Genomic DNA, 19267 nt, shown 5'->3' on the forward strand with positions numbered 1-19267 from the left:
TTCTTCACTAAGCTTATTCCCAGTGTGATTTTGAACATATTTTTCATGAATATTTAAGAAAGAGTGCTATGAATATAATAAATTAAAGTGGTTATCTATTTGATACTTATATATGTCACATACATATTCATACATATCCATTTAATATGAAAATATTTTTTGACTTTAATAATGTATAAAATGTACAATTAAAAGAAGAGAAATTCTTCCCCCTTTTTACATCTATGATCTAAGGTATCTTGATTTATATTATTTCATATGCAATCAATTAATAACAAATTTAAAGTATTTTTACATTCTTATGTTTTTTATTAGTCAGCATCATGTCAAAATATATACATGTAGAGTAATTAATAATCAATAATTTTAATATATGCTATATAGGCAGGATGTAGAGAGTCCACAACCAGAGTAGCCCTCCCTCCATGTAGAAGAGAATTGGGTGGTAACGGGTTAGAAGAAGCGATAACCAAAATAATTCGGGTCCCCCTTCCCTCTTCCCGACTCCCTTCCTCAATCAAATCATATCAATTCAATATTCGTTCGTTGTTTCTGAAGAAATTGGAAGCATGTATTAAGGTATTATTTCATTGCTTTTTTCACCCTATTCTATTCAATTCTTCCCAAATTCATATACTTTTAGGCATTTGTATTCCTTTTTTAAATTCATTCATCCTCCTTCTAACTTGAATTTTAGATATAGACAACAGTATCTGCTGATTGCATTATCCCCACTGATCTATTGCCGGATTCGCTCATTCTTTATTCATTATTTGGTTTCACTATCTAGCATTTTTTCTAAAATAAACAACTTAGATATATATATATATATATATTGATGTTGTAATCCAAAGATGATTCCCTTTTTCAGGAAAGACTACATCAATTCCTGATCACTATAACAATACAGCCAGAGAACTACCTTTATTAGCTTAACTTATCTAAACAATACTTTACCTAAATGACCTCTTTGCAAGATGAATCACAAATTCCAATTACCTTTGTTGAAATGATAGGAAAATTAACTTCTTTGTTTATGTTTGTCATGTTCCAAAATAACCTGGAGACGTGACTGGCACCCGCTAACATCTCTTGTCGGACACTTCACCAGATAATAAACTCCACGGTAATATATGTACAACTTCAACGCATCAATAAATAGAGAATATTAGTTCAATAAAATTTCATAGTCAAACTATAAATTCAACAACCACTCGAGAACTAATTCTTTGTCCCAAATCTCACACTAAGACCATGGAGCATCTAAAATAGAGTTACATGAGTTCAACCTTTGGGCATGCAAACCCAACAAAAAGAAACATAAACTAGATAGATAAAGTTGAAACGAAAGCCTCCACGAACAATGCGAAGGCTCACCTTAGCAATAGAATCCGTACAACGGAACCGTCACCCACTAGTTTCACCTTGCGCGATGGAATCTGCAGACATGTAAGTAAGGAGTGAGCTATATATAAATATAACTCAGTAAGATCATCGGCTCGCTACTTTAAGTACTCCTGGGACAAGTATTAGAAAATACAATAGCACCAAGAACATAAAGTTATTATACACAAAAATTATATCATAATAAGGTGACCAATGAGGCCCACCAATCCTTTATCAAGAACCATGTATCTCAATACAATTTACACTAAGTACTTATCATAATTTATAATAAAGTAATTAACCAACACCAGGAGTTCCGGGCAACATACACAATGTACCAAATATATATCAAGAGTATACACAATACTCAGTGAAGCATACACAATGTCCCATATCAAATCAAGAAGCATACACAATGCTTAAGGAAGCATACACAATGCTTAAGGAAGCATACACAATGCTCAAAGGAAGCATACACAATGCCCCATTAAAACTAAGAAGCATACACAATGCTCCAATCTCATCGCACACAAACGCATCACATCACAGAATATTTTATAAAGAAAATTTTTGTATTCTTGAACATAAAGTATATGCGTCCGGCCTTGTACCGGTTCTGCTAAGCACATGCTCGTCCCAACACATGGACCGGGCAGACAAAAACACAATTTTAAAATAATATTTGAAAAGCAAGAACTCAAAGCTTAAAGTCTCACTTATCTCGCTAATGACAAGTTCTCCAACCTATTAATGCGTGGAACACCAACCAAATAGCCTCCAATGGCTTCAATTTATGTAACAATATTAATAAACGATATCAATTATACTAGTCGGGGTCAAACGATAATATCCGCAACTTTCAGTCCTGTTGCTATTCCTTAATATCTCACACCTTAACCATGAATTAAAAAGGTAAAAATATCCCAACCCACTATCCAAACATAGCACTTTCAAAAACGATGAATTTCTCTAACAGACACATCAATTTTTTAACCAATCTCTGATCCTCTTATTAATAGAGTCACTACTATAGCCATACATGTCTCTCATCATTAGTCAATTATCGCCAAATCAAAAAGTTTATTTCTCTTTTGTTAGAAGTAGTAGCAATCAAAGTAACAATATGAATCGACAGGAAAAACTGAATAGTTGCTTCCCATGGTACTGCTAAGTTCCAATATTTATTTTTTTGTTTGCCTAACTTCACTAACAATTAATCATTGATCAATAATTTAATACTTCAACTATCAGCCTACTCTTACGGCTTTATCCTATACAACAACTCCAATTCAAGCGAAAAAACATGATGAATGTGGAAAGTTGATACCTGTTACTAGTCTTCTGGAAATCCTCAATTTAGTAGAAAACTTTTTTTTTCATTCAATTTCCCAAGTGTCTAAGCTACGGTGAAAAACTAGACAACACCGGGTGCTTGTTTTCTCCCCACAAATAATGGAATAGAGAGCCCTAATATATTTACTCTTTCAGTTACCGAGTCATGAAAGCTGAGCAAGGGAATACGTTTTGGCTTTTGACTTGCCACTTTAATTCTATTAATTAATATTAATAATATAGGCTAAATTACCCATTACTCGTTATTTAAAAAATTGAGTTATTACAATGTTCCCTATAGGATAACAAGTCCACTACTGCAAAAGTCATAACCAAATAGTGACAACATAGACAAGGAATTTTGCTACATTATTGGAATGCTATGTTTCTTTCCATTTTCAGAATTATAATACTACATGTTATTTTCCAGTTTTAAAGTCTTCATTTTTTCAAAGTTTAACTGAATATGTTTTTAGGATCAACTTATCTAAAGAATGTCTTAAAAAATAAAATCTAATTTATTTTATCTGAAGAATTAACTCATCAAATGCAAAATTTTTTACTTGGATTAATTGTCTCTCATGGATTATAGCATAATTTCTTGATCCAGTGGATAATGTAACTAAACTTTTAGAAGCATCAATGCAACTCAGTAATTGGCTTTGATTTTTCTTGCTATTTAGGTCAGACAGTAGGCCGTTTTGGAAAGAAAAGAAAAAAAAAATTGGTAAGAGTTTGCCCATTGAGAAGTGCGTTTGCAACATTTTTAGAAGTAGTACTTGCAAAATTCCTTCTCTAAACCATGCGGATTAAGTGGACAGATTCAAATCAATTTAGCAGAACTTATTTTCTTTATCTCAGTTTTACCCAAAAAAAAGTTTGTTGGTCCTCTTCCATTTATCCTTTTTGGTCATTGAAAATCACTGAACTGGAATCTGTTCTCACATGAGCTGCTGCTTCTTTTCAGAGCTGCAGATCATTTTCATTATGTATTGGAACAGAAACACTTTGAATGGAACATATTCTTCTCATGTCATGCTCCATCATCTTGATGTTGTGAGCCTATGAGGTGAGAGAAATATTCTCGACTCCATTACAGATAATATATAGTCAGTCCATTTATTCATATTTCTCTATATAGATGTTTGCTTAGATATATATATATATATATATATATATATATATATACTTGACATGCAAATATAGGCATTACTGATGTTCTGCGCTCATCAGGTTCTTTGTCATCTATACAGTAGTTTTATGTAAATCATGTCCTTATTGCTTTTTCCCTCCACCAGTCCTTGCCGTGACCATTTAAAATAAAATTGTTTCTGTGAAATTGTGGTGGTTCGGACTCCGTTGCTACACTAATTCCGAATGTCATAGTTACAAATGAATAATCAACGCCCTCGAGTATCTTCCTTTTTTTTTTTTGACTATGGTAACACTCGAGTATCGTCCTTTAACCTCTCTTAAAAGTATAAAACTAGAATTATTTCCTAAGTTACCACAACTACTTTCAATAAATGCAGGGATAAATTGGTCTCTCTTCAACACTGCAGATCCGAATGGTTAGCGCCTTATCTTCTTCTTTAAACTTTTCGACATTTCCTTATAATGTTCTGGAAAAAATGATATCATTTATTAAGTTGCAACAATTGAAGAAGACTTTTAAAACCATAAGCACACTCATTGAGTGTGTCAGGGTTGCTATCTACACCTAACTTGTTCTAGTTTTCATAATTTGAGATTTGATGTTGCAAATCTGTAGGAAGTATTTACCTTCTCTTAGCTGATTCTAGAGCTGATGGATTGGTATAGGCTTGTTACATGAATTATATCCGGTGCATAAGAAGAAGTGATCTGGAATTTGTTATTGTTTTTTTTTTTGATGAAGTAAGTAGATTCATTCAAGGACATCAAGAAGATGCAAACATTACAAGGATAGATCAATTAAGCTTCCAAAAATAAGGATTTGTAGCTTCTTTCTAAGCTATAGAGCTAACAATAAGAAGATGATGCGCAGATCATCAGTGAGCAGGAAGGTTATGGAGCGGATATGTGTCTGCCTGAAAGAAGCATCAAAGGAATAAAAGAAGGAAATCAGGAGATGGAAGCTGGCAGAAAGTGATGCAGAGCACTTCTATACAAGAAAGTATAATGAATATGGGAGATTTATTAGCATTATAACATTAAATAGAGGGGGGAGAACAGGTCTAATCATTCCAGAAATAGCATTATGCTGGGTGGTTGGACATTGCTTCAAAGATCGATAGGTTCATTAAATGCCAGAGGAAGAAGCAGATAACACCAAGCTCAAGGAATACAGAAGCTGATTATCCTCACGCAAGTGTTATACAAGAGAGTAAATGGCAAACTAGGAACATACACACAGCTGAGATCAGTAGCAAGAAAGTTCAACTGTAGAAGTACTAGATAAAACAGATGTCCAGGAGGATGGACTACTAAGTAGATTTCAAGTTGGGTATTGCAGTGAGGAAACAAACGTAGGGCCAACTTTAGCTGATATAAGAAGATGGTCCACAACAACAAGGAAGAAAGTTTTCGGAGTAAACATCTATGAGTTGTATGGTGAGATGTTCCTCTTCGGTTCCCAAATAGATACATGGCGGAGCAGACCATTCAAGGTCAATGGAGATGGAAAAATTACAGATTTCATCTCGAATGGTGGCAACCAACAATTGGGTGCATCCCAAGAGCAGCAACTGTGAAGAAAATCTGGATTAGAGCCGTGGGGATTCCCCTGCATCTTTGGTCCAAGAATATTTTTAAGGAAATAGGCGAAGTCTGCGGGGGATGGGTTACTACAGACAGAGGAAGAAACAAAGCTTAAGAATCATATGAAATGGGCCAGAATTTTAGTTTCAAATGATGGTAGCAGCATCCCAAGGGAGGTGGTGATATCCCGAAACGGCGCCATGTACCACTTTCCAATTTGGGCAGAATGTCAACCACATTTTGAAATCCTGCCGGAAAAACTAGTCGGAGGAGATGAAGCACTTTATCCAGATAATGCCTTTGTACAATGGGCAAGAGAGGAGAGCCTCTGTGGAGAAGTACAAAAATCCCCTCATATTAAGGATTCTATCAGAAGACAGCACATGTAGAAAGTGTGTCAGCAAGGTCACATGCCAGGCACATGTTTCATTTAAATGAGACCTCTGTAGTGGGTTGTTCACATAAGCCCAGTCCAAAAATGCCACAAAACTCATTTAAAGGCCCAGATTTAGCTGCATAGGTTATTTTCAACAATCTACAAGTGGAGAAACAGAGTCTCACAGAAGCCCACAGTGCCTTTAGCTTTGCTGAAGACATAACAACACAACTCTCTCTGCCTGTCTCCTCTCCAGTAGCAGAACAAAGGAAATCTTTCGCGAAGATGGTGATGACGACAACTGAGGTTGAGAATAGGGGTGCCTCGCCAACATCAGATAAGGAAGAAGATCCACAGGAGTTAAGGAATTGCAACAGCAGTGGTGCAGAAAGTGAAAATTGCGGAATAACTTTCCAGAATGACAGCATTGAAATTGTCAATTGGCAGGTAGAGAAAGTTGAACCAATAATGATGCAACAACAATAAATTTTGCAAGGGAGAGAAAAAGAAACATCAGGGTGCAACAAAACTTGATAAAATTGGGGAAATATTTGGGGTTGATTTCCAAGGACTCAAAGAGGAGGCCACAAAACTCTTAATGCAGATAGACAGCTGCAGGCAAGCAAGAAGACTAGACCACGATATTGAAGTCAAAAAGATAAGGATAAAGGGTGCACAAGAATTGAAAAGTCTAGTATCTTTTGATGTTAAATTCAAAAGCACAAGGAATAGGAAGAAGGGGGAAAATACAAGCTCTAGTTCTTGATGAAGTTCAAGCTAGTGTCTTGGAATGTTATGGGGCTGAATAATAGAAAAGAGGAGGCGGGTGAACAGTTTGGTGGGGGTGGAAGGCAGGCATTATTTGTTTTCAAGATACAAAATTAGACGGGAATGTTTCAGAAATGGCTAAACAAATTTGGAGAGAGAGGCGGGTTAGACATGCATATCTTGAAGCAAGTGGAATAAGGGGGGTATATTATTGATGTGGGATGAGAGGGTTTGGAAGGGAGAAGTTCTGGAGTTAGGAATGTACTCGATCACTTGTAAGTTTGAATCACAACTTCAAACTTTCAAGTGCCACATCACAGGAGTATATGCTCCTAATTGTTACAAAGAAAGAAGAATAGTTTGGGATGAATTGAGCTCTGTGAGGGGACTGATGGAAGGGTCTTGGGCCATTTGTGGGGATTTTAATGTCACTAGATATATTTTCGAGAAGAAGAATGGTACAAACAGAACAAGGGGCATGGGGGAGTTTTCTGACTTTATCGAAGATATGAAGCTAGTTGACTTGCAACTAGAGGATGCTAAGTATACTTGGTTCAAAGGAGACCAACATGAAATTGCTGCCAAGATTGATAGGTTTTAGTTTCCAAAAAATGGGATGATAGTTTCCAAAACATGAAATAACTCCCACTTCAAAGATTGAGCTCTGACCACATCCCTATAGCACTACTTGGAGGGCCTTGGGAAAGGAACAAGAACTATTTTAAATTTGAAAATTAGTGGTTGGAGACAGAAGGCTTCATTGACAGGGTAAAAAACTGGTGGTCCTCTTTCAATTTCTCAGGGAGGCCTGACTATGTTCTACTAGCTTGCAAGCTTAAAACTTTGAAATCCAAACTCAAAGAATGGAGGAATGGGGAGACTGGGAACTTGGGCATACAAAGGAAGAAATTACTTAAACAAATGGCAGACTTGGATACTAAGAGGGAAAATAGAGTATTCACTGACGAGGAGACGACTAAAAAGTCTGAATTACTTCTAAAATATGAGGAGTTGCTTAAGAAAGAGGAGATTTCATGGAACAAAAGTCAAGAGTTCTCTGGTTGAAGGAAGGTGATAAGAATACTAAATTCTTTCACAAAATGGCAAATGCTCATGAAGATACAACAATATTGACCAATTGGTGATACAGGGAGAACTTACCAAAGAACCAAGCCGAATTGAAGGAGAAATTGTGGACTATTACAAAAAGTTATACACAGAATCCATCCAGTAGAGACCTATCTATCAAAATACTCAGTTCCCAGTTCTAACAGAGGAGGATAGGGTAGCTCTCCAAAGCAACATTGATGAAACTGAAGTTTTGAGGTGCCTCAAGTTGTGTGCATCTGATAAAGCACCTGGGCCTGATGGTTTCACTATGGGTTTCTTTATCAAGTGCTGGGAGGTGGTAAAGCAGGACATTCTGGACACTTTTCAAAACTTCCATGATCAGAAAGTGTTTGAGAAGAGTTTTAACGCAACTTTTATTGTACTTATTCCTAAAAAGAAAGGTGCCAAAGAGTTGAGAGATTTTAGACCTATAAGTCTGATTGGCAGTATTTATAAGCTGCTTTCTAAAGTACCGACTGAGAGACTGAAAGGGGTGATTAGCAAGTTGGTAGATTCTTAGCAAATGACATTCATTAAAGGGAGACAAATAATGGATGCAGTCCTGATTGCCAACAAAGCTGTTGATTCCAGAGTTGAGCAGAAAAAACCAGGTATTCTTTGCAAGCTGGACATAGAGAAAACGTATGACCATGTTAACTGGAGATACCTTGTGAAAGTATTAAAAATGATGGGTTTTGGCAGAAGTGGTTGAAATGGATGAAGCAATGTATCTCAACAGTCAACTTTTCAGTTCTAGTCAATGGTTCTCCTGCAGGATTCTTTCAATCACAGAGAGGACTCAGGCAAGGTGATCTTTTGTCACCTTTCTTGTTCCTAATTGCTATGGAAGGATTGAATAATATGATCAAGACAACGAAATTGAGAGGTTGGACGAGGGGTTTTGAAGTAGTCTGAGAAGGGGTTGACAGCCTGGAAGTGACACACCTTCAATACGTGGATGACACACTTATCTTTTGTGACGCTGAGTAAGATCAGCTGAAGCATTTAAGGGTAATCTTGGTTTTGTTTGAAGGGGTTTCTGGTTTGCATATTAATTAGAGAAAGAGTCTTATGTACCCTATTAATCAAGTCAACAACATGAGTTGGTTAGCAACAATCCTTGGTGGTGAAATTGGCACTCTGCCAACTACATCCTTGGGATTACCTCTGGGAGCTAAATCTAAGTCCATATATATGGAACAGTGTAATTGAGAAGGGGTTGACAGCCTGGAAGTGACACACCTTCAATACGCGGATGACCCACTTATTTTTTGTGACGCCGAGGAAGATGAAGCATTTAAAGGTAATCTTGGTTTTGTTTGAAGGGGCTTCTGGTTTGCATATTAATCGGAGAAAGAGTCTAATGTACCCTATTAATCAAGTCAACAATATGAGCTGGTTAGCAACAATCCTTGGTGGTGAAATTGGCGCTCTGCCAACTACATACTTGCGATTACCTCTGGGAGCTAAATCTAAGTCCATAGATATATGGAACAGTGTAATTGAGAAGAGTGTGAAAAAATTAGCCAGGTGGAAATCACAATACTTGTCTATGGGTGGAAGATTGACACTAATCAATTCAATACTTGACGTTTTTCCAACTTACATGATGTCCCTTTTCCCATCCCAGTAGAGGTCATCAAGAGGTTGAACAACATTAGGAGGAAATTTTTGTGGCAGGGCAATAAGGAAAAGAAAGGATTTCACTTAGTAAAGTGGAAATCAGTGATAACTGGGAAGAAGAATGGTGGTCTGGGGATTAAGAACCTAAACTTGCAAATTAAAGCTCTTAGAATGAAATGGTTATGGAAGTATGCAAATGGTAACCAATAGTTATGGAAAAGGGTGATTGGAGCTAAATACGTAGCAGAAGACAAATGGATGACCAAAGTTGTGACTTCTCCCTATGGGGTCAGCCTTTGGAGATCCATTAGGAACCTGTGGGATGAAGTGAAAAGCAACTCAAAGGTGAAAGTGTTTGATGGGGCCAAGACCAAGTTCTAGAAGGATAACTGGCATGAGAAAGGCAACTTGGAAGAGTTATTTCCTGACATCTATAGCTTAGTCACATTTCAGCAAGGGTATATAGCAGATTTATGGACACCGCAGGGTTGGAACTTCAACTTCAGGAGACAACTTAATGACTGGGAAGTTCAGAGGTTAGCTGAATTTGTCAACACAATGGTGCCTTTCAACGTACTCCAAACAGGGGAGTATATCTTTTGGTGGACAGGAAACAATAGAGGAGTATACAAAGTCAATAGAGCTTATAAGTTGATGGATCAGGCAAACCAGCAGAATATAAATTGGCCATGGAAACCAATCTGGAAAAGTAGAATACCACACAAAGTATCATGCTTTGTCTGGTTGCTGGCCAAAGAAGCAGTCCTAACTCAAGATAATGTTATGAAGAGAGGGATAACCTTATGCTCTAGATGCTTTCTTTGTGAGGAAACATTAGAGACTGTTAACAATTTGTTTCTACACTGCAAGTACACTCAACAACTATGGAGCATTTTTTTTAGTCTTAAAGGCATTTACTGGGCATTAAAGAGCTGGGAAGATTCAGGAGCACAGGCGAAGGACAGAGACAGATGGAGACTTATCCCTGCTGCTATATGGTGGGCAATATGGAAAGAGAGGAACTTTAGGTGTTTTGAGAGCATAGAGAATAGTGTACAGAATGTGAAGCTTAACTGCATTCTACTGTTATGTTTTTGGTGTAATCAGTTATACTCAAATGCTACTGTCTCTATAATTGATGTTTTAGACTCAATTTAGTCATAGAGCAGTAAGATTTGGGGACCACTTGTAGATAAGGTTTCAGTACAACCTATGCACTACCTATGCACTGTTTTGTGATATCATACAAAGTTACCAAGTTCAAAAAAAAAATAGAGCTTACAATCCAAGAAGAGTTCTAAATTATTTACAGGGGTCAATTTGGACCAGGTAAGGAGGCTAACTAAATATCTTTCTCGCAAAAGACTACTAGAAGTTGAAATTCCATCAAAACATCTTTTGCTCCTCGCTATCCATAAACACCAAAATATAACACCCGGGGTCATCATCCAGACACTCTTGATGGTTTTTTCAGCTTCCCGTGAACTCCAACTTTCAAGAGCATCCTTAACGGAGAAGGGCATGACCCAAAAAAGACCAAAAAACAACAGAACATATTACAAAGGTCCAAGGCAGCTGGACAACGCAGTAACAAGTGGTTGACACTTTATGTGTGCTTGTGGCAGAAGTAGCATCTGTTGGCAAGCTGGAATTTCTTTTTGGAGAGATTATCCTGTATTCCTGTGTGAGGCATGAGTTGAGCTGTGCAGTCCAGCTGAAACATATTACTTTGATAGGTAGTTTAGTCTTCCATACAAGCTTCCATGGTCATTTGTCAATCATGGAGTTCCTTGAGCATAAGCTGTGATAGCCTTCCTTGACCGTGTAGTGACCTTTTCTTGAGTTACCCCATTTCAATCTATCGAGCTCTCGGGGTGAAAAGGAGCAAGGCTGCAATTTGGCAAAAAAGTCGAAGATGTCATTAAGTTCCCAGTCATGAAGGTTTCTCCTGAACCTTATGTCCCAATTGTCATCTAATCTGTTGCATGCTATGATAGAATCTGGTTCAGCTGCAATGGTGTACAAACTTGGGAATTCCTCACTCAAAATTGTATCCCCCAACCATATGTCCTTCCAAAATTTGATGCGAGAGCCATTCCCCACCCTAAAAGTGATGTTCTCAGCAAAATCAGGCCAAAGTTTACTGATGCTTTTCCTTAGGCCAAATTTGTTATTGTTAAGACTGAAAAGTTGTATTATGATGGTTGAGCATCATTTCCGATAAATGGCGAATAAATGATAGCAGGACATGGCTTCTTTATTAAAACTATGCTGGTAAAAGAGAAAAGCACAACGAAGCAACACGGTGCTTGGGCTTGAAACGGAAAGCAAGAAGTGCAGCTCACAATATTTTCATAAAATTGCAAAATTCCAAACATATTGGTCTGGAGTGGTGGTTGTTATAGTAAAAGGAGTTATTCTACGTGAATATGTTGCAAGATAATATTTTGGTGATTCTTGCAAGGGTGTTTTTTGTTACAATCTTTGAAGTAACAAAGAGATTTGTATATCTCTCCATTTTGTTATGCATAACAAAGACACATAATTTGTTGATTGATATAACTTAGCTTTTCTCTATCATATTCTGCAGCCCGGTCCATGATGGAAAGCTGAAAAGGGTTCTTAGACATGAGGAACTTATCCCAAATAAAAAAAATTAAGGGAAGAAGATAAGTTCTTTGATAAGATTAGTGTACCTGTTTTTATGTGCAGAAATGTTGAAAACGTTATGAAGGAGAAAGGAAGAGGATGAGTATGCTTCTGGAGGCAACAATCCTACGAAGAGACTATATCTTCTAGAACCGATGATTCTGAAATTTCCGATCACATCATAGTTTGTCACATTTCTAAGAATCAGAAAGTATCAGTTAGGAACTTCGAAGGAAGATAATGGTGGACATTCGAGAGTATAATTTCGAAGATGGAGCATATGCGGAGAAATAAAGGCTTCTCATTGAGTATGTATATGGGGAATGTTGTCAGAGATCATGCAGAAGAAATTGACGAGGTTGTTTCTGAGAACAATTTAATTTTGGATCTGTAGCATATGCTCCCACTAAGTGGGAACATTCTGGGTTTGTTGTTGTTGTTGTTGTTGTACGTCTGTAGCATATGCTGAGTTGGTGGATAGTGTTTTTATGGGTTAAGATAAGTTGAATTGGAACTAGTAAATGTTTTATATAGGAATGTTCTAGATTAGGAATAAAGCAAGCTCTGCGTAAGTTCGCAACTAAATGGCTTTATAGGATATACACTTTCTGAATGGATATCTACATTCATTCTTGTTCCTTATCCTTTAAACAGAAAGAGAGAAGTAGGAGGAGGAGGGCGAGGGATACTTCTTTGTTGTCACATCTCAAAATTTGTTTAGTTTGAGCTTTCTATCATGATCTGGTTTTTGGTTGTTTGCTAGACATATGAGACTTAAACGCTTTTACGGTGCATTTTTATTTTAAGATATCACACCATTGAACATTTGACTCTCAAGTTTAGCTGTTAGGAGCATGCATTTACATATAAACTATCTGATGGAGAATCAAGATCCATAACTTTTCACAGAATTAACTGCTGCTTAGGGCTGCATCGATAGCTTTCGTTTCATTTGTCATGATAGTTATACACACACACACACATATATATAGTAGAAGAATGGGACATATTATGGGACATACAATGCATTACAAACGTATGATCATTACGCTTCAATCGGGTTATTCTGTTCCACCTCTTAGGAAGAAAAGAACATAACCAATTTTGGGATTGGGCACAGTATGAAAGATCTTTTAGACGCACATATTCCTCCGGGAGCGATTGGGGCGTGGACATAAGGGTCTTTATGACACAATCAACAATTCGCTTCATTTTCAATTAGGCCTTGCTCTAGCTTCTTTAGGGGTTATTACTTCTTTGGTAGCTCAACACATGTAATTTTTACCTGCTTATGCATTCATAGCAGAATATGTTTGGAACAAAATAAAAATATCTTCATTTTGAAATTCTATTGGACTCAACTGGAGTAATGTATTATAGGAATTAACGGGGACTAAAAATTCTCATGTTCGAGGTTCCAATTGGGATTGGTAGACCAAAGGATTGTAAATCCTCGTCCCACCAGTTCGAATCTCCATCGAAAGAAATGAGATTATCGCAGATACACACATTAATTAACCAAATTTGCCCGACGTAGAGGCAATCAAGAAAGCCGCATAAGTGAAATCCAACCAATTTTGCTTGTACAATGGAAAGGGCTATTGGTTTATCTCTTTGGCGAATCAAATTGGCTAAAGGTGTGCGTTCACGAGCCCATGCTAAAGTTTCAATCAATTCTTGCCAATATCCACGGCAAGAAATTAAGAACATAAATCCAGTAGCCCCAACAAGATGTCCAAATAAGAACATCCATGCCCAAACCGATAAACTATTCATACCAAAAGGAGGGATTTTATCGGAGGATTCTAATCTACCCTTGTGTGATTCCTGTTGAAGCGTTTACTCGGGGGTGGATGCAGGGCGGACGATTTTAAAGCAGACTCCCCATTCATTAAATAGAAAAGATTACCAAGATTTCGTGATCCGTTGCCGAATTTATTCTAATTCAGAATGCTCATTCAATGAACATTCTCAATATTATGCCTTGAAGAGGACTCGAACCTCCACGCTCTTTAGCACGAGATTTTGAGTCTCGTGTGTCTACCATTTCACTTTATCCAGTATATATGATGTATACGCATTCTGAAGTGCTCTATTAATCTATTAATAAGTCATTTCATGGCAGTTCCGTTCCAGATTGACCCGTTCTGCCATAAGTACCTCTATATTCCGTTGAGTAGGATTCGACAATGGGTTTGAGTCTGTGATTGTAAAACTTCCTTTTATCGATCTTGATTCGCGTATAGGGAAATCCCAATTCATTGGGCCTTTCGATACAATCAAATGGAACAAATAGAAAGCCCCAAGGGCGCCATATTCTAGGAACCCAAGCTATGTGATTGAATAAATCTGTTTGGTTTAAATTGTCAAGTTGCAAATAGTTAGTTACTAAGATCTGATTATGAGTTATGAAATGGTAAGATGAATAAAAATTCTCAATTGGAAGGCATGTTCCTAAAGGGCCCAATGAATTTCGTTCTAGCTATATAAGAAATCCTTGATTAATAATAACAAATAACTTAATAAGATAAATAACTGAACTTCAGAAATCCCTTATGGAATTGCTTACTATTTCTAAATTTCAAAAAAGGGATAAAAATAACGGAGGATATTATGTGATTTATTAGTATTATAAATCTTAGTTGGTATTACAAATATTCGATTCAAGTAGACAAAGAGATGGTTGAATCAAAATTAACATTCTCTGAAGAAGGTACCATTAATAATCCCACAGGTACTGAAACCATTAAAAGAACCCCTAACAATTTATTGGGCACTATACGAAGTATTTGAAATACAGGAAAGAAATACCATTTAGGTAAGATTTCCAAAGGGGTTGCAAATTGAACCAAACAAAGGATTTCCTGCGATTATTTCTAGTATGGGATGAGTCAATCATCCACTTTGGTATCTTATTGAACAAAAATGGTGATATTGTTCCTCCATTGATCAAGAATTTTGATTTTTGGGGAGTATCATGATCGTCCAATAAGAAGGGTGTTATGTCAATGAGACCAAAGGGATATTAAATGAATGGAATTGGGATGTGCATGGAATATAATGAAATAGAGCCACTTTGAGTTTCCCTCTGAAATGAGGCATTTAAGGGAACCACTACGGAGAAGTTTCGGGAATTACGAAGGAAGCTTCAAGCCGCTCATGGTTATTTTGGCCGATTGATCTTCCAATATGCTAGTTTCAACAACTCTCGTTCGTTACACTTCTCCCTAGCTGCTTGGCCTGTAGTAGGTATCTGGTTTGCCTCTTTAGGTATTAGCACTATGGCTTTCAACCTCGGGAATGAATGAAAAAATGTTTAATCGTCCCATATTGGATCTGGAATTTGGTTCTTCCCAGAATTTGTACTACTTTATAATGTATATAAAATAAAACCTTGGATATATATATATATATATATATATATATATATATATATATTCTAGTTTGCTACATTCCATGTCAATTCTATAAGAAAAAACGAGAATACTAAAATTAAAGATTTCCTTGTATAGAAGGTGTCCCTCTTTTTCTTGGACAGACTAAAGAGAAACGAGTGTCATATAAAAATGGAAGACAGTATCGGATTTATGAATTTCTCTTTCAGATTGAACTCTTTTTGAACCTTCTTTTCTTAAAAATCAAACTTCTAACTTTTATACTTATGTAACACAAGATTTGTTCATAATTACTTGAAAAAACATGATCTATATAATCGTCTAACATACACCTTCTCTTAGATGGGTCAACAAACAGTAGATTCAAAGTCAAGTGACCATGATAAACAGCTGTCGGTGCCAGTAGCCTTAATGGGACCTGCAACAAAAGATTCAGAGAGTGAGAATATGATTGCTACCTCCAAATCTATTGAAAGCCCACTATTTCCTGAAGTGAATAATATGGCCAATAAAGTTTCTAATATAACTGGCTCAAAAAGACCTACCCCGGAATGCCTAGTGAACCCACTCAACCGATGCTCAACAAACAATTCTGGTACTGGGCATCTTGTCTATGTTCGTAGAAAACCTGAAGGAGAGTTGAGCAAAACTGCTGCTAATAACAATCAAAGTGGTGTCCCTGATGAGCCACAACTGAAAAAGCTTAGTCAACATGATGAGAAAACTCAGACTGAAGTCCAGATGAAGGAAGCTAGATATTACATTCCAGAAGTTTCATCAATCTCGTGGACTCCTTCAAGGTGCTCCTTGTCCACAAAACCTTCAGTTCCTCCCTCCGCTGGAGAGTCCAACAACAATTTAGCTTCAGTTAATGTTAGCAACCATCAAGTCACGTCTACCAGACTATTGTTTGATAATCCCAAGAAGGTTAATTTTAAGCACTGGGAAGAGCGGTATATCCAATTGCAGAACTTGCTGCGCAAACTGGAGCAGTCAAAGCAAGAGGATTATGTTCTGAGTATGTATTCTAATTTCTCGAGGCTTGTTCACTGAATTGTCTGTCTGTTGCAATTCGTTTTCTTATTTATTTTATCAAATATAATATTATTGAGCAGTGCTTCGTTCTCTATCCTCTGTTGACCTAAGCAATCATGCTGTTGAACTGGAGAAGAGGTCCATCCGGCTTGCCTTGGAGGAAGGTACTTTGTGATTCTTGCTTCTATTGTTGCTTTTTTATATTCCTAATGATTTGCTTTGAATGAAAAAATAAGTAAACCTGCTGACTCTATTGTTGTACCCTCAGATTTGCCTTAACCCTAAAGATATGAATTGGATAACAAGTTAATTTTGATTTTCTGTATTGATGTTTTTTTTGGTAAGCCATTCTCACAATCCCTGTGAATGACCTCTGTCTAACCTAGTGTTTGGCCATAGGTTCCCAAATATTTTTGGAAATCAGATCTGGGTGAAGTTTGGATTGAAGTTTCAAAATGTATCTGGCCATAGTTTATGGAAACATATTTCACTTTTTATTGAAAAACATGATACATGACTTATACCTGTAAGTTCTACCAATTATAAAAGATACTAATAATATAGCACAAAATTATTTTTTAAAAAACGGGAAAGGTACGAATATACCCCTGAACTATGGTAAATGGAATGTATATGCCCCTCGTTATACTTTGGGTACGTTTATATCCTTGCCGTTAATAATTTGGTGCGAATATACCCCTGGCCCTAACGGCTTGCCACGTGTCAAAATTCTATCGGTTGAAATTTTTTTAAAAATTTTATTAGCCTAAATAATTAAATTATCCTAATCAAATTGCATACCCCACCAGGTCCATGAAATTTTCAGGAGAATCACAATAAGCTTCTTTCTCACTCTCTCACTCTCTCTTTCCCTGAAAAAAAAATCTAACAAGTATCTTCAAATCGTTCTCCGTTCAACCCTGGACTCTCCTCTCTCTCAAAAAATTCTATTTTTCTCAAACATTCTATTTTTCTCTCTATCTCCCTCAATTTTTCTGTTTCTGCTCTCCACGCGTCTCTTGATCTCTCCGATTGGGTGTGTAGAGTTGCCGTGTGAAGCTGTGAGAGTGTGCGTCGATTTTCCAGTGAGTGTTATGTGTTTTTCTGGTGAAGTGTGTGTGTATCGTGTGCGTTTTTCTCTGTGTGCTGTATGTTGTATAGCTGTCTATTCAATGAGAGTGATGGTGTGTGGGTCGGTCTGTATATGTGTGAGGGTGTTGTGCATTTGTGTGCATCAGTAATGGTGTATGTGTTTTCGGTGACTCTGTGTTTGAATGTGTGGTATTGTGGTGTGTTCTTGGAAAAAAATGGAAGAATTAATTTCAGATTTTCTTTACATTTTAGGGAGTATGACTGCACTTTATGGTTAGATGTCACAAGAAGTGACGTGTTATTTTCTAAACTAAGAAGTGAATAGAATAATAAATGGAGTTTTATATGTTGGATTGACAAAAGATACTTGTATATCTAGGGATAAAAATATAATTATAATAATTCTTAATGGGTTAACGGTTTACCCGATAAGAAAATTGAGTAATCCGTCCCCGCACCAATAAGCCATTAATTATAAAAAAAATTGTCTGTTCTCCAACCGTTAATCCGATAGCCCATTATCAATTAGCCAATAAACTAATTTTGAGGTTGGATTATCGGTTACGGTTCGGTTTTGAACAGCCCTAATAGGAATTAGTTGGGGTCATAAATAGATGAGTTCCTTTTTATAAAATATAGAAGTTTGGGGTAAGTTTGAAATTTTTAGAAAAATCAATAGCTATATTTGGCCCAAAAACAAATTTTTAACATCTTTTGGGATTTTGGATTTTTGCCAATCCTTTTTTCTTTTTCCAGACACCAGACAAATTCTATGGTCAAACAGATTTTGCTAAAAAAAAAAATTCCAAAAAGTGCTTCGGCCAAATGGTTCCTAAGTTTTGGTAAGTTTGAATTCTCAAAAGAGGACGAATTGTACATTTTATGGATGAACATTTTGTTATTTCCTCTTGGTTTAAAATTGGAGTTGTTGTATAATGTTGTGGCATTGGCTGCTGTGTGATAGAATGGTTCTTTGTTGGGGCATCCGAAAGAGAATTGCTGCTATATCTGATACTGAACCTCTTATTGGTGGCTGAAAATGATTTGGCTTTTGACTCTGCCTATTTCCTCTCTGCCTTCTTTGTTCCAGTGAGATGGTGAAAAACTTGTGTCATGTTCTCAGTACTCTTTTTTCATTTAAAATTTCCTATTTTATAAATGTTTAGCACAATTTAGTTCCAAAGGACCTTTTCTGGTGCTGGTATTATTTCTAAATTTCATCTATTTTTGGTTTTCTCAGCGAGAGAAGCACAACGAGTAAGAGTGTTGGACGTTTTGGGGAAATACCCAAAGAACCCCAGCGCGTCTTTTGCTTGATGTCCTGAACAGCCTCAGGAAGAAGGAAATGTAACATTGTATTCTTAAACAGAATTTGTACATGTTGTAGCCTGATAATTCACTAGTGTTGTAGTTGAGAGTATATTTGTCTGGTCTTAAGCTAGTTGTGCTGTAGCTATCCTTTGTCAACACTAACTTATAGCTCCTTTATTGAGGAAATGAAAATGTCTTTCCTTAGGTCCATCAACGACCGTTGAGATTGAATTTTTTGTGCTCATTATCATTTAATCCTCTTCTATTTCTATCTATATTCAGTATCAGAACTTACCAAAAAGAATCGGTTACTCAGTTGTGGAACCAGATTTTGGCAGAAATTTTTGTGGGATTGCAATCTGTATTCATTCATGCAGATATTTTGAATTCCTACTGGTCGTGATGTGGTCAAATGATATTGGCCCGAAGAACTCCCACATGCATCCTTTTA

The 19267-nt window shown here is 36.7% G+C and overlaps 1 protein-coding gene across 12 annotated transcripts; it reads left to right on the forward strand.

The window, feature by feature from the left end:
- The first annotated feature begins 229 nt into the window (after positions 1-229).
- Positions 230-19047, forward strand: LOC107879577. Of its 12 annotated transcripts, XM_047395275.1 has the most exons (8): positions 376-579; positions 3402-3445; positions 3686-3787; positions 4251-4289; positions 4616-6280; positions 15721-16396; positions 16494-16577; positions 18746-19047. In XM_047395275.1, the coding sequence occupies exons 5-8, from the start codon at positions 6119-6121 to the stop codon at positions 18820-18822; spliced, it is 999 nt and encodes a 332-aa protein (XP_047251231.1). In that variant the 5' UTR covers positions 376-579; positions 3402-3445; positions 3686-3787; positions 4251-4289; positions 4616-6118; the 3' UTR covers positions 18823-19047. The 12 variants fall into 12 exon arrangements, with proteins under 12 accessions (XP_047251237.1, XP_047251239.1, XP_047251234.1 ...); XM_047395278.1 differs by lacking the exon at positions 3402-3445 and having other exon boundaries at positions 371-579; positions 16525-16577; XM_047395273.1 differs by lacking the exon at positions 3402-3445.
- Positions 19048-19267: the final 220 nt, after the last annotated feature.

The sequence above is a fragment of the Capsicum annuum genome, chromosome 8 (genome assembly GCF_002878395.1).
Source record: "Capsicum annuum cultivar UCD-10X-F1 chromosome 8, UCD10Xv1.1, whole genome shotgun sequence".
NCBI classification, from domain to species: Eukaryota; Viridiplantae; Streptophyta; class Magnoliopsida; order Solanales; family Solanaceae; genus Capsicum; species Capsicum annuum.

Bases quoted from the DNA above. Each gene is read 5' to 3' on its own strand.
- LOC107879577 (XM_047395275.1), top strand. From the start codon at position 6,119: ATGGTGATGACGACAACTGAGGTTGAGAATAGGGGTGCCTCGCCAACA. The intron at 6,281-15,720 runs GTAGAGAAAGTT...ACCTTCTCTTAG, and splicing joins TTGAAATTGTCAATTGGCAG to ATGGGTCAACAAACAGTAGA. The intron at 16,397-16,493 runs GTATGTATTCTA...ATTATTGAGCAG, and splicing joins GCAAGAGGATTATGTTCTGA to TGCTTCGTTCTCTATCCTCT.